This window comes from Epinephelus moara, chromosome 13 (genome assembly GCF_006386435.1).
Source record: "Epinephelus moara isolate mb chromosome 13, YSFRI_EMoa_1.0, whole genome shotgun sequence".
Classification (NCBI taxonomy): domain Eukaryota; kingdom Metazoa; phylum Chordata; class Actinopteri; order Perciformes; family Serranidae; genus Epinephelus; species Epinephelus moara.
The window spans coordinates 21,806,652-21,823,751 of NC_065518.1; the positions used below are offsets into that span (position 1 = coordinate 21,806,652).

The 17,100-nt window shown below is 40.4% G+C and overlaps 2 protein-coding genes across 3 annotated transcripts in view; both read right to left on the reverse strand.

The window, feature by feature from the left end:
* The window catches only part of ift140 (intraflagellar transport 140 homolog (Chlamydomonas)), a 29,936-nt gene extending 26,848 nt beyond the window's left edge, over positions 1-3,088 (reverse strand). The window contains exons 1-7 of the mRNA XM_050060335.1: positions 2,953-3,088; positions 2,284-2,447; positions 1,943-2,164; positions 1,520-1,641; positions 1,241-1,371; positions 613-788; positions 439-530 (exon numbers count right to left, since the gene is read on the reverse strand). Of these exons, the coding sequence (XP_049916292.1) occupies positions 439-530; positions 613-788; positions 1,241-1,371; positions 1,520-1,641; positions 1,943-2,164; positions 2,284-2,430 (890 nt within the window). The 5' untranslated portion in view covers positions 2,431-2,447; positions 2,953-3,088. The remainder of the gene's footprint in view (positions 1-438; positions 531-612; positions 789-1,240; positions 1,372-1,519; positions 1,642-1,942; positions 2,165-2,283; positions 2,448-2,952) is intronic.
* Positions 3,089-6,237: 3,149 nt separating this feature from the next.
* Positions 6,238-16,519, reverse strand: telo2 (TEL2, telomere maintenance 2, homolog (S. cerevisiae)). 2 transcript variants are annotated; one of them, XM_050059891.1, is made up of 21 exons: positions 16,338-16,519; positions 15,587-15,958; positions 15,225-15,502; positions 15,037-15,105; positions 13,468-13,615; positions 13,262-13,364; positions 13,113-13,181; positions 12,857-12,998; positions 12,620-12,756; positions 12,403-12,488; positions 12,057-12,155; positions 11,887-11,975; positions 11,688-11,779; positions 11,321-11,437; positions 11,122-11,193; positions 10,121-10,291; positions 9,950-10,041; positions 9,754-9,853; positions 9,427-9,491; positions 7,338-7,453; positions 6,238-6,767 (listed from the first exon to the last, which is right to left on the reverse strand). In XM_050059891.1, the coding sequence occupies exons 2-21, from the start codon at positions 15,925-15,927 to the stop codon at positions 6,646-6,648; spliced, it is 2,508 nt and encodes an 835-aa protein (XP_049915848.1). In that variant the 5' UTR covers positions 15,928-15,958; positions 16,338-16,519; the 3' UTR covers positions 6,238-6,645. The 2 variants fall into 2 exon arrangements, with proteins under 2 accessions (XP_049915848.1, XP_049915850.1); XM_050059893.1 differs by lacking the exon at positions 6,238-6,767 and adding an exon at positions 6,777-7,150.
* Positions 16,520-17,100: the final 581 nt, after the last annotated feature.

Here is a 17,100-nt window from a genome sequence, read left to right on the forward strand (position 1 = left end):
CATCATGTACTTATATTGCTGTCATTGTTCGTTTTAGGCAAACCATACAGTTTGAAAACGAGGCATCAGACTGCGCCGAATGCACATATTAAGGCAGTACAGGAGGAGGTGCACATTAATAATCCTCCAGGACTGTAACATGCTCATGTTTAACCCAAACAATGTGTAATGTGACTGCAGCTGGTTCGGATCAAGGTCCACACACGTTCTCACCACAAACAAATCACACCAGAGTTCGTTTGTAACCGGACCGAGACCACCTCTTCAAGAAGGTTTCGGTCCGGTTGTTTTGGTGCTCACCCGAGTGTGATTGTTGTGTTCACACCTGCCGAAACGAACCGCACTTAGGGGGGGCAAACGAACCTGAGTTCAATTGAACCGAACCAAACAGGGTGAAAGCAACCGTAAAACGAGAATCTGCAGTATGTGCACACTGACCTGATAACCTGTTCTCCTGTTGCCGTGATGAGGAGGCTGTTCTCCGTCCAGACAATGTCAACATTTTGCCCAGTCTTGCTGCTTAACTTCACCTGTCACAAAAAAAGACATGCTCACAAACCAAACTGAACTTACAATAAGAAATAAAATGTGTCTTTTATAATTTCAGTATACCTTTATAAATTCCTTGGCTCCTCCCTCAGGTCCAAGAGTGTACTGTGACAACATCATGGTCTCTGTGATGACAGCAAGCGCCTCTCTTTTCTCAAGGTAGAACAGCTTCTTGATTGCACCCTCCACACAGAGAAGAATGCTTGTCTTACAGTGCTCGTCCACACTATGGACCTTGCCTGTATACAAGATACACAGGTTAAAGATTTAAAATGTTAAGATATCCATTGCCTCATAGCACAGAATGATCATATTTTGCAGAGATCTGATAGGTTTGTAGATCAATAACAATGCTCTGTGACACATCTTTTAACAATTTAACTTTATGGAAAAACTGCTGAAGTGGGCTTGATGATTTACTTCCCCCTCTCTAATTTATCAACTGCTCAGTGATGGACCTCAGTGCTACAAGCAAGTAACAAGCATGGAAAGACACACTCTCTAGGAGATTGTGAGCTGTCTCAGAGGACAGTCATTGCTGAAAATAGTTGATCACCAAGAGGGATTGTAAAAAATCTTGAGCTACACTATGTGGCTGTAAGAGGACATACTTACTCTAGGACAATAATAATAATTTAAGACACCAATACACTTCAAATGCTGCACACATCACCCAAAAACAAACTCTTACCATCTGCAGTGCTGATGTAGAATGTGAGTCCCTCCTGTGGGCCCATCTTAAGAGGCGCTCCCTTCCAGCTGAACATGTCCAGAGCACTCTCATCTCCACTGACTGATGCCCGGGCTAGCATTGCCACATCACTGTAACATAAGTTAGGTCCTAATATCAGCAACACAGCATTCAGATCAAGAGGGCATAGTGATATGGCAATGTTTTTAATATAAGCTCACTGCCAAGGACTTGAATAGAATAATTACTAACTCTGAGCATTGCATCTTGTTTACTTACTCCCCAGGCGAGGCCGGTCTAAAGATGCAGCAAGTCAGAGGTTTGTTGTATTCATGCTTCACGAGATGGTTTCCTTGAAGTCTCCCTCTGGCATCTACCTTCCATACTGCTAGCACTCCAGTCTGTCAGTAAATAATTAAACTAAATTTATGTAGTTTTACAAGAAAGAAATGTTATGTTTAAATGGTTTAAGATTGCATCTGCGCACCAATACAGCCAGTTTATGTCTCTGTTTCACTACTAGGTCTTGTGCTAAATATGTCATGTTGGTAATCCAAACTTTTCTCAGAAAAAAACATGTTTATTAAGAATGGAAATCAGCTCCATTTACATATCCACCGGCTATGATTGTGTCAGTATATTTATATGACATGTACGTAAGTGCAAGAGTATCTGGGAATACAGTCACTGCAATGCACTCACCTGATCACCAGTTACCAAGCGGCTGCCAGAGCTGCTCCACTCCAGCAGTGTGATGCAGGCTGAGTGTGTGCTGGGAAGGACTGTTTGATCTCCAGAAGGGTGTGTCAGTAGCACTGTCTCTCCATTTTCCCAGCCTACTGCCAGCACTGGCTTCATGGGATGCCAGCGCAGCACTGCAGGCTGATGGGGACGCTCTAAATGGCAGCTCTCCACATACTCTCCCTGCATATAGACAGGGATGAAGATGTAAACTATGTTAAGCATACTGCAATTGCCAATATTCACATACTGGTGAAGTGCTTTTTGTGTGTCAGCGTTCATCAGCAAAGCCCAGTGTTTACCTGCTGCAGGTAGAGGTCTACATTGCCTCCAGTGGTGTGGCTGCTTGAGCCTACAGCCAGTAAAGGAAGAGCTGGGTGCCAGGTCAACTGAGAGGGCACACCACTACTTTCAGGGGCCTCAATACGGTGGTCAAAATACACCGCCATGTCCCCACAGCTCCTCTCTGGATAAAGGAAATGAAACAGGGGATAGGAGCTGAGTGAAACCTCTAATATACACATGGTTATTCATGGCGAACTCTCTGGTTTCACGTGTTTGTTTCTGTTGTGCAGCTTAATGTCCTCTTGTTCAGCTACTTAGCTGTGTGGCTAATTCGTGTTGTTAAAGCTCGATAATCACTAGCAACTCTTGAATGCACCCTCAAATGGCATCCAATGGTTTTAAATGTGTAATATCACTTAACATGTAACGGTAGTTGACTTAGCTAGCGTTAATTCACTAACAGGTACTGACTAACGACGAAGACTAGGAATAGCTAGGAATTCACCATGACCGTTGGTACTATCAGCTACCATTAACGTTAATAGCGTTATGCGACTAATGATTAAGTTAGCTTTAGCTGCTAGCAGTAGCTAAGCTAGGTAAGCTAGCCAAAGTTTGCATTCATTGCTAGCCCTCGCGACTCTAGAATGAAGTTCGCCACTCTGTTAAATTATCTGAAGACCAACCTCACTGTCGCTTGCTTCAGGTTAATGCCGAGTTATCAACCCTAGTCTCGAAACAACTTAAAACAACACCCGTCACCTCCAGTGTTGTTGTGTAGCCTCCCGTTAGAGCAAAAAGCGTCTCTCCCAGTTGCCCCTGACAACCTCGAAGGCGGGACGGGAGGAGGAGCTACGGAAAATAACGAAATAGCACGAGTTGTTGTCGAAGGTCGTGTTAAAGGGGAACGTCACTTAAATTAAAAAATATAACATGTTATTTCTATGGCCTGGGACAGTTCAATTAATATTTGTGAACGTGAGCTACTCTCTCAAAGAAACCAGAGAAGTACGTCTAAAAGTTGTGATGCCATCAAGTATTATATGGCTGTCAGTCTGGAGCTGCTCCATAAACCAGGGGTGTCATACTAGTTTTAGATCAGGAGCCACATACAACCCAATTTGACCTCAAGTGGGCCGGACCACTGAAACCACTGCATAATAACCTACAAATATCAACCCCTTCATTCTGAAAACGTTCATCCATTTTCCAAACAAAGAAGAAAGAAATATTAGGTGCAAATTCAACAGTGTGTCTTAGTTTTCACAATTTTCCTATTGCAGAAGCAGGTTAAGTCAACACAACAATATATAGCTCATCTCCTCACAGATCACTCTCTGCCTTTTTATTTACTCCTTCACATAATAAGGTTTTTTTTCTTTAAAATTTATGTCTATGATTTTGTATCAATACATAGTCATTAATTAATTGTTTCTTAACTGTCACTGTCTTAAACTGTAATTGTGCTTTGGTAACACATACTGTCATGCCAATAAAGCTTATTAAATTGAGCTGAATTGGAGTCTGATGTTGTGGACCAACAGAATGTTTGTTTTATTTTTTTATACCCAACTGAACTTTATTATATCGTGGAGTTTTCAGTTCTGAAACAGAAAATGTTCCCATACACTCAGAGCATTCCCCTGGGTGTTATCTATAATGACCCTCCCAATTTATTGTCTATGGAGCAGCTCCAGACATTACACCCTATGGCATCACAAATTTGGAAGCTGTTCATGCTTACTAATATTTTTTAAACTGTCCTAGACAATTGGAATAATATGTATGAATTTTGAAAATGTGTGTAGTTCCCCTTTAAACTGACAGCAGGCTAATTTCACTAAAATAATATGCAATAATTTGATTGTGGTTCTTGTCAGTTAAATTGAATAGATTCTAATGTCATTCCAACAAACACTATCTGCCCTGCAAGCATGTTTGAAGAAACTATTAATATTCAGCATAACCATGCAGCGACAGACAGAAATTTAGTCACTGTATTCAATGATGTACAGTATCCTTCAAGATTATATATCCAAATGACCTTGTCAAGGAAGTGTTTGAAAGTTAAACTCTAACATTTTCATGGTGCTCACATTCACTTTTTATTAAAAGGAAAATGGATATTGGATGATGATGTTTTACCTTGTTGACCATACACGCAACTCTTAGCAGTATCTGACTGCGATCTCATTCTTATCATGTTTTATTTATTAATGTTTTATATGAACTGTTCATTGTTGCCAAGTGAAAATCAATCATAAGATTATCTTCTGTACTGGTTATATCTTTACCTGCTCACAGCCTGCTCAGGGAGATTGATGGCACAAAAATCTGTGTTACCACAAAAAAAGGCTCATCAATGCAGAGCGTCCTACTAAATATGCCACAGTAATCAAGTCAAGGCCATTACAAATAATAATAATAATATTAATGAACTTTATTTCTATAGCGCTTTTTCAAAGTCCTTTACAATACAATACACTATGATAAACAAAGTGAAAGAACATCATTCACCTAAAAATGCAATTTAAGAATTATACATAGCCTATATATAAAATATAATACATATACACATATGTATAAACACGTAAATATGTGCACACACATGCACAATCTTTCAGTGTCACAAACATGCCAGTCTGTACAGGTGGGTTTTAAACTGAGGAACTGACTCAGCTAATTTGACGTTGAGGGGGAGTTTGTTCCATAACTTTGGTACTAAAATAGTGAAAGCATGGTCGCCCTTTGTTTTACGCCTGGAGCGTGGTACTTTTTACATTTGGTTCTCTGATCTGAGGGATCTTGGAGCAGATTGGGGTGTAAGGAGCTATGAAATGTAAATGTAGAGACTTGAAAGGAATTAATAGAACCTTAAATTGAAAATGAGGGTGTTGAGAAGTTGTTCAACTATGTTTTGAGGACTATAAGTACTATAAGACTATAAGTACCTGGGGGTACACATTGACAATAAACTGGACTGGGTTAAGAACACTAACGCTCTCTACAGGAAAGGCCAGAGCCGTCTCTATTTTCTGAGGCGACTGATGTCCTTCAACATCTGCCGGACTATGCTCAGGATTTTCTATGAGTCTGTGGTGGCCAGTGCTATCCTCTATGCTGTTGTGTGCTGGGGCAGCAGGCTGAGGGTGGCAGACGCCAACAGACTCAACTGATCCGCAAGGAGTGTGACTCTCTGATGGTGGTGTCAGAGAGGAGGATGCTGTCTAAGCTACGAACTATCTTGGACAATGTCTCACACCCACTCCACCATGTGCTGGTCAGGCACAAGAGTACTTTCAGTGGGAGACTCATACCACCAAGATGTACCACTGAGCGCCACAGGAAATCATTCCTGCCTGTGGCCATCAAACTGTACAACTCCTCCCTCTGAGTGGCCCTGAGACTTTTTCACACACTGCAGTAATTTAATTTAACTTGTGCAATAACCCCATTTCACCCTGACTGTATATATTGTTTGTGTAAATAATCTTGTTCAGTTTACAATATATATATGTATATATATATATTTATTTATGTTTATGTTTGTTAATAATTCCTGTTTATTTAACTATATATTTGTTAATACTATTGTTAAAATTTCTTATATTTTCACGTATCTTTCCTCTCTTGCAAGGAGCACCTGTAACATAAATAATTTCCCCTCAGGGATCAATAAAGTATTTCTGATTCTGATTTTTGACGAGTAATGGTCAGACCTTGGTGATTTTCTGATTTGTAAAAAGCAGGACTGAAGTTTAGGAATGGATCAAAAACAACTCCCAAAGTGTTTAGTAATAAATAAAAGTATATTTCAAAATATTCCATGGTTTGTGGACATAGAGATGAAGACATTTTATTCAGGTCACACGAGGAAGTAGTAGTAGTATTTCCATTATCTGTCACTGCATGTACGCACGTGAATATTCACAGGATGTCCTTTGCAAACAAACAACCACAGTACAGAGAGATGTGCCAGTACAGGAAAGAGGTCGAGAAGGATATCCTCATAACCTGCTTTTTATTGGTGGACAAAAATGGCATCCTATTCTCCATTCAATCAATATTTTATGTTGTTCATAAATTATATACATTTTCATCTAAACAATACAGGCTGTTGCAATGTGCGTGTGAGTGCATGATTTAAGTATGCAGAGAGACATTCACAAACACGTGAGAAGACGTGTGCCCTCCTTTTCCGCTGGACGGCTGTGTGTGTGTTCCAGGATATGAAAACGTGTCAGCAAATATCCGGAGCATCACTTCCATCGACCTCAATCCTCCAGGCTCCGTGAGGACGAGGCGGAGGTACAGTAGAGCCCACCCCCACATCTGAGACACGTTCAGTGTTTCATTGTTCAGTGTGGATGCTGTGATCATCATGACTCCGTGCTCAGTGCTTGTTGATCTTGTAGCTGTTTCTTCAGGCTCTTATCCAGCAGCACCAGACTCTGTACAGCCAGACTCCGGCAATCTGCATCAGGGTCTCCTTCAGCCACATCTGTGGATATTAATGCACAATAGCAGCTCAGTATGATTACAAAAGCAAAATCAAACACATGCACATAATCCTAGCATTTTCTTGGCACAATTAAAAATCCTACACAGGAGGAAATAACTGTGTCCTTTCTCATTCAGCTTCATGTCGCTCACTGCAATGTGAAACCACATTTAACCCCAGAGGGTTAAAGATACATCCAACTGTTCCTGAGTCGATCACGTCATGGACAGTCCGTGTAGTACAGGACATCCTTGTTCCTCATCTGCTTCCCAGAAATGCTCGGTCCAGCTGTGCATGTGATGTCTGTTTGTGTGAGCACCAATGTGTGTCACTGAGAGGACATCCCTGACAGAATTACATTACACAGGTGCAGCTGCAGACCTCTGTGTGTTTACAAGAATCATGTGTTTTAGGGTTGATCTATTATTAGTAACAGGACATGCAAATGTGTGAAAATGTGAGCCTGTAATAACATAACTGGAACAAATGCACTGTCTGACTTTCACCTCATAAAGAGGGACTTTAAGACAATAAGAAGGAACTTTTGTCACAATCATTTTTTTATGTTACCTGCCAGCCATGTTCTGGTCTCAAACAGCTGATCACTGAGGTCCAGCAGCAGGTTTTGACTGGGCATGCTCAGAAACACCGAGCAAACAGCGAAGAGGACGCCTCGTCTCACCATCCTTTAAGACAGATTTCAGGTTACAGCTCAAATGAGATAACAAAACATCCTTTCCTTCCTGACCTTATAGTCTCTTCAGGTCAATTTTTGACTGTTTGAAAAGAATACTTCGACCCCCAAATGACCATTTTCAAATCCATTACTCAGCATGTGTTATGTTAAATTACTGAAGAACACGTTACTGTTTTTGTAGAAGTTTTTTTTCTTCACCTTGGTGTTTTAAAGGTTTAGTTTGGATACAAGTCACATGACAAAACAAAAAAATACTACAGATTAAGGCAGTGATAGACCAGCAGCTCCTGCATTCAGCGAGGTAAAATAACTGTTTTTGTTAATGGAGTTTGACTCTGAAGAGAGCATAGATACGTTTCACTTTTAGTTCAGTTCATCATCAGAAAGGGTTGTTTAATTGGGAACATTTAGCGTTTTGCAAGATGGCGCACGCTCTGCTGCAACAGCACCGACTGCTGAGTCCAACAAGTACAGTGCTGTGGAAAAGAATTTCCCCTTGGGGACAATAAAACCTAACCTAACCTAAACCTAACCTAAGTACTGAACATTCAAATTGATGAATAAGACATTGATTATATTGCGTGAGTTATGTGAGTTTTATTTTATAGTTTTGCTGTTGTTAAATGCAGCCCCCTGTGATTTCAGTTTAATATGAATTTTCTCCAGTTTTGAGTTTTTTGTTCACTGGAGGCAAGGGGGAAAACATTGTTGTTGTTGTTTTTTTTACAAATTCAATGCAACACAGGGTGAGTAATGGATATACAAATGGTCATCTAGGTGGTGAAGTGTTCCTCTAATTCTCCATTAGCCATATGGAAAAAAAACCTGCTGCTAGTGTTGAGCCCGGCTAGTAGCAGGAATACTACATCAGTGGTTCCCAATTGGTGGGTTGCGGTCCAAAAGTGGGTTGCGGGTCTATTCTGATTGGACAGCAAGTGACTTACTTATTTTTAAGTACAGCGCATTTCCAACACAGAGCTTTTATTTTTGAAGTGCTGTTTCCTGCTGTGGAGTAAGTGACTAATGGACTTGAACAAGACAGCAAACTAGCTCGACAACATGTCCAAATGCAAGTATGACGCTGAATATATTAAACTTGTTAGACCTTGAGCTAATGACTAAGGAGAAATCTGGATCATGAATCATGGCTGGTCATCTTGGACAATGACTCCCACCCACTCCACGACGTGCTGGTCAGACACAGCAGCACATTCAGCGACAGACTCATTCCCCCAAGATGCATCACAGAGCGCCACAGGAAGTCATTCCTGCCGGTCGCCATCAACCTGTGCAACTCCTCCCTCAGAGTGTCAGTCGCTCTGAGTCAATAGACTGGCATTTGGACTTTTTAACCTACTGCATTTATAATTCATAATTATCTACTGGGTGCAATAATTCAACTGCTGCAATATTTTTCACCTTTTGATTGTATATATTAATTCAACATACAATGCACATAACTGCACATTTTTATCATGTTTACTTTAATTCTATTTATTTAATTTTTTTATTCTGCTGATGTATATGTTGTAGTTACATTTTAACACTCCGGACAGCCTCAAGACAGTGATGATATATATTCTATCTTAATATTTGAATTTTTATATCTTTAGTACTAGTGTTACGACACAATAGCATAATGCATTTATTTTATTATTTTTCAATTTATTCTAATTTATTTTAATGCACATTTCATTTCTACTTTATGTATTGCTTCGTATTTACACACTTTTATTTCACACTCTTACTTCTTATAATACTCTTTTCTTTACATCGAAGCCGCTGTAACGAATCATAATTTCCCCTCGGGGATCAATAAAGTATTTTTTACTCTGATTCTGACCAGTTGGGAACCACTGTACTACATTATAGTGCTGTTAACAAACACACATAGCTACCTTAGATTTTTTACAGAGATTTCATCAGTTAACTGTATAAAACACTGATGTGGATCACACTTACTGGTCAACATGGTAGCGCACCGCCCACACAAAGTCCAGCAAAGCCCGACCCATCTGTGCAGCTATCTGCAAAAAAAATAAAAAAATAAAAAAGTCAAAGGAATCCCACAGGAAATATTGTTATTCAAATATATATTAGCGTATTGTAACACTGTGATATCGTGTCACTGCCTTTGCTGGTCTTAAAGGGTACAGCATCTGAACTACAACTGTTCTAGCTCAGTTAAATGAGCAGTGGATGCTACTTGAATGGCTGTATCAAAGGTTACACCTAAAATTTAAGCACATTTATATTCATATATAAAGCTCTACATTGAGATCAAATTACCGGTGCATTGACTGCTAGATGCATGAGGAGGCCCAAGGTGTGGATCAACCGGCCCAGTACAAGATGGTCGCCGCCCAACAGATCAAAGGTCACCTGAGGTCTGGCACAAAGGTATTACATATCACTTTTACAATGATCAATTGTAGCATGAATAACTATGAATGTTAGGCTTTGAAATTTGTGTGAAAGAACATACTTGTCATAATTACTGAGCAGAGGAAAAAAAAAGTGTCCAGCAACAGGGGCGTAACGGTTCGGTGTGGCCTTCGCTGGAGGTTGTGTGGCACCCTTTAGGAAAAAAGAAATACTGAAGAACTTCACTTAAATACCAAAAAGCCAGATGGAAATATCCGTCCACTTTACCTACCTTACTGAAACGTTTTGTCTTGCTTTGAATTCGCTTCTCTACCACTTGTCGCCAGTGAACAGGGTTGTCACCAGGGTATGGAGTCAGATCAGTGCTGGCAGCAACACCCACAGATGGATTTCTCTTTTCAGACACTGGCTTAGAGAGCTCCTGAGCTGCCAGAGCGAGGACCTGACAAACCAAAACAAGAATAGATCATGATTACACCTGTGGCAATGATCAAAAAAGTTCAAATCAACCACTAAAGTCCCTTTTGCATTACATTCATTGGTTGGATTGGTTAGGTTAAGTAAAGAGGAGTGAGATCAGTTAGGATTAAGATAAGAACATTAGGGTGAGCCAATCAGAGGCAGCGTAAGGCAGAGTAGGACTGGTCATGCCTTCACTGTCCTAAGAAGGACATACATTTGCGGAGGGGATGGGTGTGACGTTCTGACGAGGTGTTACGTGCGCGACCCGCCATGGGAGATTTAAAAAGATAATAGTAGCAGTTAGCAGCTAACTCAAGTGTCCACAAACTTGAAAGACAATGAGGTCGGTGAGCTCTTTACCCTCTGAGCAGAGGATAAGATTAACAGCCATGAAACAGGGACGGCAAATAATTGTTGCTGCCATGTGTGTCATTGTTATTGTTTAGAAAGTGCTATCTGACATGTAATATATGTCACACTAGAGGCTGACGCTGTTGTGTTACATGTCACGCCTTGTTTGCTTCCGGAAGGCCGTTATATTATCTCAGGGTGTCTACAAATATAACCATGTTAAATTTAAGGATTTTTAAGACCTTTTATCAAGAAAAAATAATTTAAGACTTTTCAAGACTTTTTAAGGACCTGTAGGCACTCTGTGCTGGTATTGTTTGGTTATGTATAAAAAAAGCAAAGCCAGGGTAATAAGCCAGGGACTTTGTTGTGGCCCTATCGCAGGATCTCTGTGTAAAAAGCACTTAAGTTTATTAAGCACAGGCATATATAAAAGTGAAGAAGCTGCTGTTTTTTCACCTCCAAGATATCGAGCCGCTGGCGCAGACTGTAGTTCAAGGAGTAGAACTCTGTGGTCAGATACTGAGTCACCTATCAAGAAAAGCAAACAGAAAAAAAACAAGATGGTTGCTTAAAATGCCGAAAAAGCTGTGTGGTAATGACAATAAATTCTGATGTAAATAGGTAAACGTTGTAGAAAGTAAGCTGATGATCATACAGGGATACAGTCAGTGACGGTGAGTGCCACCATGGTTGCCTGTCTGAGACTCAGGAAGCCAGTTATGCTGTATTTATTCTCCATGTGAAGAAGCACTTTGGTCAGCTGGACACTGATCTGAACAAACAAACAAACAAACAAACATGAAATGTCCTGAAGAAATATTAAAATCCCCGAACTTATAGTCAGTCACAGTAAAGTAAGGAACAACACATTTTCTTACTGTACAGGTTTTATGATACAGAAATGGGCCGTGTCTTCACAGGGCACTGAACCAGAATGTTTTGATATTTAGATACGAACACTAATTTTAGAAATTAACAAATCTGAAACACTGGACATTCATGCTGTGTTGTTGCCGGCATACCTCTCTGGTTGCGAAGACGTTCTTCCTCACCAAACCTTCCGCTGCTCTCAAACTGAGCTCCACACGCACAGAGTCCTCTGAGGAACTTAAAGCTGGATGGGTCAGCAGATGAGAAAATATTAGAGCAGGAGCGAGTGGCACAACATTTAAATAAAAGGCGATCGGTGAGGTGAGATAAATGTAATCTGTTGAGCCATACTTTCAAGACAGTCTCGCAGGTAGCGAGGTGGGGATGCTTTACTCATTTCGTGATCATCAGACATATCGTATGGAGTGAGCTCATCGTCGCTGCGACAGTGAAAGACTTTGAGTTAACAACAACACTTGACGAAAGTACATTTAGCATAATAAAGAGGAGGTAATACTCACCTGTCCAGGTCGGAGTCTGGGTCAGTTTTTGACTCATTCTGAGATGATACATTCGCAGCAGATGGAGCTGTTTCTTTGGTCTCTTGAGGAGAGTCCACTCTGTGAATAACAGAAATTCTCTTAATTGAAATCAGTACCTACATATATATATATATATATATATATATATAGTGACTAAGTTTTACGGGTTTTGGCCCGTTATTTAAACACAGTTGTTAAGTAAAGACCATAAATGAGAGCGGACATTGTGTTTTCATCACCTCACAGATACCCAACACACAGATAACCAACAAGCCAACCGCCCAAATCTTGACATTAACAGTTACAGAGATGTGAAGACACTTACCTGTTCTCAGGCTCGGCCTCTGGTTCATCACCAGTAATAGGAGTCATCAGAGAAAGCAGCTCTTGAGTTTCATCGTCCTGATCGTACTACAATACAGCACAATACAAACTCACAGACACAGGTCTTAAATAACATTTCCATCAAGTGACAAGTCAAATATTTTGAAGCCAGTCATGTTTACTAGCACTGTTTCTTCCAGTTAACACAGTGACTGTACCTCAAACTTGAGCTTTGTCTTATTTATATCCATGCGAGCGCTCAGGCACTCTCCCACCACCATGCCCATACGCCTGATGCGTACCACGCTGCTGTCCAGGTGGCTCTGCATGCCACCCAGCATACACTGAAGTAACTCTAAGAGACACACAAAGGAAAGAGGAGAAGCTTTACAATGATTTAAAAGATCAGGAGCCATGATAAATTCCTGATTTGAAGCATCAAACATTATTTGTACCTGAGCGTAGCTCCTGTAGCTCAGAGTCTTTAAGCAGACTCACACTCAGCAGTAAGGCCTTGCTGACGTACAGCTGCTGCTCTAGAGGTGTGTGCTTCACTGCACTGGGGTTAGCCCAGGCCTGGGACACAGACCGTAACACCTGAGAACACATACACGTCAAACTCATATAAATATACATATATATATATATTTATATATATATATATATATATAAAACGTGATGTCATTTGGCTGTTGAACTTCTTGTCCTCACCTGGATGAGCAGTGGCCTTCGCTCCCGGTCTGCTGCAAGGTAACCCAGCACAATTCTCAAGACTCGAGTCTAGAAGAAAAAAAAACATTCTTCATATTATATTCATATGTTTATATGCTTTAATATCAGGCTGCAAGTTATCGTCTTACCTCATATTTGTACTGCAGTAACAGCAGTTTATGAGTGATGACAAACTGGGCCTTTTTATTTCTTAACACTAGATTCCCAATGATCCTGCCCAGGGCATCAGGCCTGAAACACAGACGGTGTCATTAAAGGCAGATACAAAACGGACAGCTAGAGGCCATATAAAGTGCTGGCTGTTTAAATGCAACTGTTCCAGCCTCTGCCTTACCCAGCGACAGCCTGCACCAGTGCAGTGAGCACGCTCTCCATCCATCGCTGGGGAACGTTCTCCAGCAGCTTCCAGCAAACCCTCTGCCACACCATGTCTGAGCGTGTGCACGCAGACAGCCGAGGAGCCATCACTGCCATCACCAAACCTGTGGGTGGAAAACAAAACCAGGAGTTCATTAATTTCCTGTAGAGTTGAAGGTGAATTGAATTTCATGGATGATACTTACGCCTGTAATAGCTAATCAAGATTGTCTGGAGTGATTCAAAGCTACTTATTTCATTCAAAGAGCTCTATACGATATTCAGAGCATAGCAACAAACAACTATTTGCCATGTAACGATATAGTGGAGTAATGGCATCCTGAGCAGAGAATGTAATCACGCTCCCTCTGTGTGTGTTGTACTGTAATCTGAGCTTCTCTGTTTTTTGTTGTGGTAGTCGATCAGGCCGCGTGTGCATGATAGTGCACGTGAGTGGCTTGCTATTAAATGCCTTCTGCACTGTGCTTATACAGTGGTTACCACTGATACTAGGACAGCATGAAGCATATCCCTCACCCTTTAACATCACTAGCTCTGTCAGCACTGTTCTCATTAGCACTGTTTGCTCTGTTAGCCCTGTTAGCTGCTAGCCACCTCCATGTTGAGAGCCCTGTGCGGACAACCTCTGAATCATAGATAAGCTCTGAATCTTGCATTCAGCTTCTTTAAATATATTTGAAATGATACCAGCTTTCAAGTCATGATTATTATACGTATATTATAAATATCTGGTTCAATAAATTATGTATTAAGGTAGAAAAATGAATTAATAAGGGGTAGTGATTATTTTTGCTTTGTTTTATCTTTAACTATTTACCTGTTCTTTTATTGTTATGAGTGATTTTTTTTATTATTTCAATTCTTTAATTTAGTGTATTTCTTCCTGCCAAATAATTACTTATTCATTTTATTTTATTTCTTTACCAAGAAGTTTTCTCATGGGTTGAAATATGTTTTTTTATCATACCACTGGGACTGTCTTTAAAGGCATAGTCGTATAAAAATTGCTTCATCTGTATTTGAATGTTTTGTTACTTTACCTTCAAAGAAAAGGGAGAAAAAACAAAAGTTGTGCTCCAATTGTGTTCCAAATAGAGATTTGAATTTAAAAAATAAATGCGAAAATTTTTGAAAAAGTTATCTTAATTTCAGAGCTCCAGATGACGTCTGCCATACCCCAAAGATCTTAAATATAATGTAAAACAGACAAAAACATCAAAATGTGAGAATCAGGACTGTTACCCAAACTATTACCTGATTATCAAAATCGTTGTAGATTAATTTCTAATCAATAAATCCAAATGAAAAACATTATGCTTGGAGTTGCATTTAAAATTGGGCTTTGTTTTTGACAGTTCTTTTAAAAGTTGTTGTTCTCATTTCTTGTCTGTTGTAATTATTGACATGTAAAGCACTTTGTAATTCTGCTTTGAGAAGTTTTTTTTATAAATGAAGATCATTATTATTATTATTATTATTTTCTTGTTACATATGATTAGCAGTATGTAATTTCCAGTAAACTCACCACTGTGACCCTGGATACACACTTTTCCAAGTGTCTGAGCCATGAAAGTCAGGGAGCAGTCTGTGCCTTCTGTTAAAAAACAAACATCAGACAAATAAACTTGATTAGAAGTTATCATATTGATATCACAACAATGATTCTTTGACATGCCGTCATTATTGCAAAGGTTTCAGAAGATGTTCCCTCGCCTTTGAGCGCTTGGCAGGTCCGCCCCAGAGCAGTGAGCATCTCTGCTGCCAGCAGTGGGTAGTACTGCTGAGGGAGAAAAAGGGGCTTGTTGTTCAGATGTAACCTGTTGGCGGTGAGGTCCGGCAGCGCCACAATACGTCCCAGCAGAGTCTCTCTGAGCTGCGGGGAGTCAGAGGGACCTGTCTCCAGACAGTAGGACCACAGCAGGTCGGCGAGTCGACCGCTCTGAAGGAACTTCACAGTGATGCTGACCAAGTGGTTCAGGTTTGTGCTCACTCTGTGATGCAGAGACAATAAAACAGGGTGATTAGTGTTAAGCTAACATCATGAACATGCTTATTGTCTATCCAGCACCACCCACCTCAGCTCTCCTATTCCCTCCATCAGCACCAGCAGCGCCTGCTCTGGAGGGCCTTTGAGGAACAGGCCATCCCATAACTCTGTGCGCTGGGCTGCTGTGAGGCTCGCCAACCAGTCAGCCTGGATGTTGCTGACAAGGAACTGAAGGGTGCGGGTGAAGTGAGCTCTCCTGAACTCTGCCCGCTGAACTGACGTGGTTCTACTCTCTGGTCTGTCATCCAAATAAGAGTGGAGTGTTTGAAGAGCGGAGATAATGTCTTTGGTATCTGTGGATGTAGTGAGGGTCCGGAAACACTGGGCTATTGCCAGGCGAACCTCAGTATTTGGGGAGAGGGATTCCATCTTTGAAATGGTGACTACCTTGTTTCAGATCCTAAGCAAAAACATTAAAAAGACATTGAAATGAATGTGAACAAATTCTACCAAGGTAACGGCTTTAATCTCTCTTTCCTCTGAAACATTTATATCTCTGCTCAACAAAAAAAAATGTTAATCCTTACTTATGTAGCTCATAAGCAATTGCAAATAGTTTTAAGCATTATGTGTTATGGTTTTAATTATTATTTTCTCTTAGAATAAAGTTCATTGTGTTTTTACAGCGTAAGTTAGGGGCTAATGTTTATCAACCAAGTGCTGTTACAGCTTCATAATATCAGCAGCTGTCAGTGAACATACCTTCAGATAAACACACACCTCTCCAGTTAAGTGAATTAGCTTCAACTGTTAGCTAGTCTGTTAAAGCTGATACGCACCTGGACATTTTTATGACGCAGAACAACAAACATTTATGTTGCGGACATGTTTTATAGTCACGGTGACATTAAAACGCTTCTTTTCGAGGGGAAATTTTCAGCTCCTACTGTCAGTTCACGTTTTAACATGAATGTCCCGCCGTGTCACTTCGCCTCGGCCTCGCTCTCCGTGTGCTCCATCAAAATACGCTCGTGGTGAGCAGGAAGGAGAAGGAAGGTTCCGGGGACAGGAACACGCGAGGCATTCAAGAAGCCAACGGATTGTGTAACACTTTTGGACTCTCGTTATGTTATGATGTTATACTTTAGTAACTAACAAACTCATCTGTGAATTACTCACTTAGAAATGTGTAAGTTTATTATTACTTAAAAAAATATACCAGTATATAAGCATAAATAGGCTATGTGAGGGTTTCCTTCCCAAGAATAATAAAATAACTGACAGACCATGAAGATACATAATAAGCTTACATTAAACAGGTGACTTCAGCATCTTAAATAAAAGGTTTAGCTTCACAAAACAATAATATGAGTGAAATAGATCAAATATTTCATAATAGTTATACTACTCTACATGGGCTGATTATGACACAATGAGCCCTGGGGCACAGATATGCAGAGGACACCACCCCACCTACCAAGAAGCAAGACACACAGACATTATGGTGGCTTTATCTTAATTTATGTGTTTTCTGTGCCTTTATAGTCGTTATACATCTTTTTGTGGTTTTGTGTCTCATAAATTTGTGTCTCCTTGTGGTAG

Bases quoted from the DNA above. Each gene is read 5' to 3' on its own strand.
- telo2 (XM_050059891.1), bottom strand. From the start codon at position 15,927: ATGGAATCCCTCTCCCCAAATACTGAGGTTCGCCTGGCAATAGCCCAG. The intron at 13,182-13,261 runs GTAAGACGATAA...TTTTTCTTCTAG, and splicing joins TACTGCAGTACAAATATGAG to ACTCGAGTCTTGAGAATTGT. The intron at 9,492-9,753 runs GTAATTTGATCT...TTTTTTTTGCAG, and splicing joins ATCTAGCAGTCAATGCACCG to ATAGCTGCACAGATGGGTCG.